The sequence below is a fragment of the Cornus florida genome, unplaced genomic scaffold (assembly GCF_030987335.1).
Source record: "Cornus florida cultivar Cherokee Brave unplaced genomic scaffold, ASM3098733v1 CherokeeBrave_3.0.0_Hap2_Chr11, whole genome shotgun sequence".
Taxonomy (NCBI): Eukaryota; Viridiplantae; Streptophyta; class Magnoliopsida; order Cornales; family Cornaceae; genus Cornus; species Cornus florida.
In genome coordinates, this window is record NW_026775581.1 from 63,271,974 (window position 1) to 63,276,976 (window position 5,003).

Genomic DNA, 5,003 nt, shown 5'->3' on the forward strand with positions numbered 1-5,003 from the left:
TTCCCAAGGACAAATCATATGATGAAAATTTGAAAAAAAAAAGATCATCCACAGAAGTTGAACAAATATAGGAACAAATCAATCTAATAAAATCACAACTTTCATGCGGAAGTCAAAGAATAGCATCATCAGTGTCCAACTCGAGCACTGTTTCGGGTTCTTGATTGCTTCTTCTTATTCTTCCAGAACTCGTCTTTCTTCCCTTTCTTCTTCACTTTCAACATACCCATATTGCTATTAACTATACCAAGTAAAGCACTCTTGTCCTTCCTGTTCTTTATTGCAGCTTTCACATCCAAAATTACCCTGAGCTTATGATAAGATTTGGGATCTGGCAATTGCCCACTTTTTACCATCTGCTTATGATAAAAGAATGCCCTTTTGAAATCACGAACACGAACATAGGCGTATATCATAGTTGAATAAGTTACAGAATCAGGTTTTAAGTTGAGAACTGCCATCTCTTTCAGCAGTTGTGGCAACTTAGAGTGTTGACCTCCCCGTGCATATGCATTCATCAGCATATTATATGTCATTACTGTCGGGTGCAAGCCCATTTTCCCAAATTCACAGATTACATCTCTTGCTTCAGTGTAGTGACCTTGTTTAGCAAATCCATCAAGAAGAATGTTAAATGTCACCTGGTTCCCTCCAATTTTATCATTGATCATCAATTTCCATATTTTCATTAGTGTTTGGGTGTCACCGGCACGCCTAAAAGCGTCAAGTAGAGCAGTATAAGTTTCTATGGAGGGTTTCAAGGCTTCCTTTTGCATGTTTTCAAATGCCAAGTAAGCTTTCTCATGCCAGCCACTGACCGAATATGCATGGATAAGAGCTGTATATGAATGTGAAGATGGTTTTATACCAACTTTCTTCATCCTCAAGAATGCATCTGCAGCCATATCACTCATCTTTTTCTGCCTCCCATATGCACTGATCAGACATGTATATGATTTGACATTTGGCTCCAAGCCCACATTTTCCATCTCCAACAGCAGTTTCTCAACAATATCAGGTTGCATTCTCCTGCTGTATGCATCCATTAAAATGTTATAAGTAGCAGAAGTAGGCGAAATTCCCTTCGCCTTCATCTCGGCAAAGAGACCTTCGGCTTCTTCAACTTGGTTGGATTTATTGTAGGCATCCATTAAAGTGTTATACACAATAGCATTTGAAGGGATCCCTTTCTTTTCCATTTCTAATTGGATTATAAGGGCTTCCTTCTTAAGCCCTTCATCACAAAATGCTTTTATTAGAGCACCAAAGACTTCCAAACTCCATTTGACACCTTTCCTATTCATTCTCTCAAAGAAATCCCATGCATCTTTGGCACTGTTGCCCTTTTTCCTCATGATTGTAATCATAATAGAACATGTCACATGATCCGGTTGAACATTATTTGTTTCCATTGTCTCGTAAACTTTCCAGGCATCATCATACCTGATAGAAACACGTAACTATGTGTTAACATTAAGGTCTCTCTCATGCACACGCGCGCACACACAATGGTTCATATTGCTGGCATAATAAACATATAATAACAATTTAACGGGAAGTACTACAACCAACTGATAACTCAAGGGCTGAGGTTCAAACAAGAAATACTTAAAGGGGAATACTATGTGTGATAAAGAGAGGGAAAAAAAAAATGCCTTTCAAGGAAGTAAAACAATGATACGATGTCCTTTTTGTCCCCATCTACATTAACTAATTTTCACATATACTCACATTAAAGTATCAAACAGCATGAAATGCAAATGAATTCCGGAAAATTTCTCAAACACAGAAAATTCATGCATCCCAGAATTTATCTGGTTCCATATAATTATGACAATCAAAATGATTCAGGGACCATTGTCTTGTGCAATGGTAAAATGCTGCAGCTGCTAAGCATGGCAAAACAGCTTTGAGACTGATAGCACCCACAAGCTTGTGCAACCAATACAAAATATTAGTTCTGTACACCCTCCCAGCAACCCACATTGGTAGGATAACACAAGTTAATCCCACTTGATAATGAAGAAACTAACCTACAGTCCTCAATTGCAAGAAGCATGGAAAATAAGCATAAAAAAGAAATTCAAAGCATAGAATTATCATATGCTTTTTGTCCACAATTGTTTTAAAACTAAAATGTAGTTCAATGCTATAACATTCATACCTCCCACAGCACAACAGACCCGAGATTGCAGCATTGTAAACATGAACATCCCTGAATTGCTTTTCACTTGGCAAATTCCTGAACAAAAGCATTAACTTATCGCCCATTCCAGCTCTCCCCAAGATTGGTAACAAAACCGAACACGCCCTCGGTGTCACAAGCCCCTTGTCCTCCTGCAAACCCATCCATTCAAAGAAATACAAACAACCCATTGTAAGACCCTCCTGACCCATCAACCCCAAAAGCTCCACACACTCTCTCTCTCCAACCCTCCCTTCATAAGGACCCAAAAGCTCCCCCATCATCGAATTATCCGGTAAGTTCCTCGCAATTCCCAGAATTTCTCCGACAACACCGTGAACCACCGGGCTCGAATCAGAATTCTCGAAACCCAATTGCTCTTTTTTGCTTTTGGGTTCAATTTCAGTGTTAAAACCAGTTTTTTCTATAGAATCAGTGTCGTCCATGTCGGGAGATAGACGCCAAGAAGTGCGGCGATTCTTTTGGAGGGAGAGTTTTCCTTCGAAGCCAGGGTCCGGGTGTTGAGTGGAAGAGCGGGATTTGAAGAATCTGAGAATTGGGTCTTTTATCAAATCCAAGTTCTCCTCTGGTTGTAGTTCTGGGTCTTCTTCTACTGGTTCTGGTTGGAGAAAAGGAAGGAAAATGGGGGTGGTTGAGGAGAGAGAAGAGGAAGAATTAGGAGGAAGAGTTGCAGAGACTATGAGAGGTCTTGGGGATTTAGGGCGTTTGATTCCAAAGAGTTGAGGCATTGAACAACTAGGATAGGTATAAGAATAATGACTGTAAATTATGGGCAAAGAAGATGATGAAGATGAAGAAAGACACTGGTACCCGAGTTCCATGCTCTCTGTGTTGATTTGAGTTCTTCACACGCAGAGATTTTTTTTATCCATCTTCACACGCAGTTCGGTTTTGCAAAATCATCAAACAAAATGGACTTATTTTAACGACAAAACGGTGACGTATTGAACTCCAATACCAGAAAGAAAAGCAAAAAACAAAATTTTCCCTCTAGTGTTTTGTATGTCCATTTTTGTCCCATCAAATGCATCATCTAGTTCTCTAAAATTACTCACAAGTTTACCTTTTTTTTAACCTAAACATCAAAACTTACAATCTTTTGTTGATCTAAGCTAGCAATATATGTCACCTTTTTCTTGGAATATTTGGATAAAACTTTTTTCATTTTAAAGGATTAATATGTCTATGGTTTGTTTTTGGGGGTTTATTAACTCTGGACAAATTGATTACTGGGTAACAATTCCTAATTATTTTTGTGTGTTTTACGGAGTTGAGGACATTCTTGAATTGTGAAGCTGATAAGAACTTTGAAGTGAATTGCTTGTGAATTGCTTATTTTTGAGAATTGTAGGATTGTGACTCGTTCTTAGGTTAGATTCTGGAAGTGGGATTAAAAGCACTTCCTTCTATATAGTATTTAATGTGCCCGGGAAAATTTTAGTTATTTATTTAATTTTGAAATATCATGATATAGTCATAAATAATAATAATAATAATAATAATAACATGTTTAATGCTCCATTTAATAGGTAGGGGATGAAAAAATAGATGGAAGTGAGAGGATGGATGAAATTTTTATAGGGAAATATCTCTCACCTTTTGTTTTGTTAAATAGATAGTATAAATAAATAAAATGGTTAGTATAGTAGAAATGATGGGTAATGCAACAAGATAGTATAAATAAATAAAATGGTTAATATAGTAGAAATGATGGGTAATGTAACAATTTCTTTTATTTGGTTGGAGAGAAGGGAATTGAAGATTTTAATACAAAGTAGGTTTTTGTCTTTTGATAAATAATACAAAGTAGAATTTGATGGACAAAATTTGTAAATAATTGCAAGTTAAAAATGGTATTCTATATTTGTACCATCAACTATAGCCTTGTGGTACTTTATTGCAATCTAATAGGAAAAATTATTGATATTTGTACCATCAACTATAGCCTTGTGGTACTTTATTGCAATCTAATAGGAAAAATTATTGATTACAACGGTTGCAACGCTGACGTGGCATAATGGATGGCTACAAATACTCACAGTAGACCTATGATTCAAGTTCTCATATAGGAACAAAGTTGGTCACATAACTAATTTATTGCTTAAAAAAAGACCCAAAAAAACGTGCTAGAAGGGACGGCCTTTAACAAGAGAATGTTTTATGAGGGGGAATAGTAAAGTTTTTCTCTAATTTAAGTGGGGATAAATTTTAAAAAATTCAAATATATAATTAGAAAGAGCAAAAATAGTGGGTAAAATAGCAAAAAGAACAAATTTCAGAATTGTCCCATTGAACCTATCACAGGTCTGTTCTTGTGCTTAGGTATAAAATGCAAATATGGTAAAAATTTTGAGATAATGATGATTAAATTCAAAAAAATTGAATGGTAAACCACAACTGCATATAAAAGATATGTATAAATATATATATATAATCCAAATTCAATATTCACATTACACTTATATAACATGCAAATATAATGAAATTTTTTGAGATAATAGATGACTAAACTCGTGAAAAAATATTTACTTTCATTGCACTCAAAAGATGCTGCTAGCCTGTCACATGCGACTAGTTAAATGTTTGAGTGTGAGATCTTTCCATTACTAGTTAATTATGAAATGAAAATAATAAATTCAAAGACAAAATTTAATTAAAATTATAAAATGAAAATTAACTTGAACTATTGACCTTATCATTTGATAGGTAAAAAAGTATTATTATATTTCAACATCTTTAATGTTTAAATTTAGAATAACATGGTATCTTTAGTAAAAATAGAGAAAAATATTTTTTT

At 35.1% G+C, this 5,003-nt stretch overlaps 1 protein-coding gene across 1 annotated transcript; it reads right to left on the bottom strand.

Moving 5' to 3' along the window:
- On the bottom strand, window positions 1-3,086 carry LOC132287216 (pentatricopeptide repeat-containing protein At5g50280, chloroplastic). Its single transcript, XM_059789767.1, has 2 exons — window positions 2,165-3,086; window positions 1-1,443 (listed from the first exon to the last, which is right to left on the bottom strand). The coding sequence occupies exons 1-2, from the start codon at window positions 3,025-3,027 to the stop codon at window positions 129-131; spliced, it is 2,178 nt and encodes a 725-aa protein (XP_059645750.1). The 5' UTR covers window positions 3,028-3,086; the 3' UTR covers window positions 1-128.
- Window positions 3,087-5,003: the final 1,917 nt, after the last annotated feature.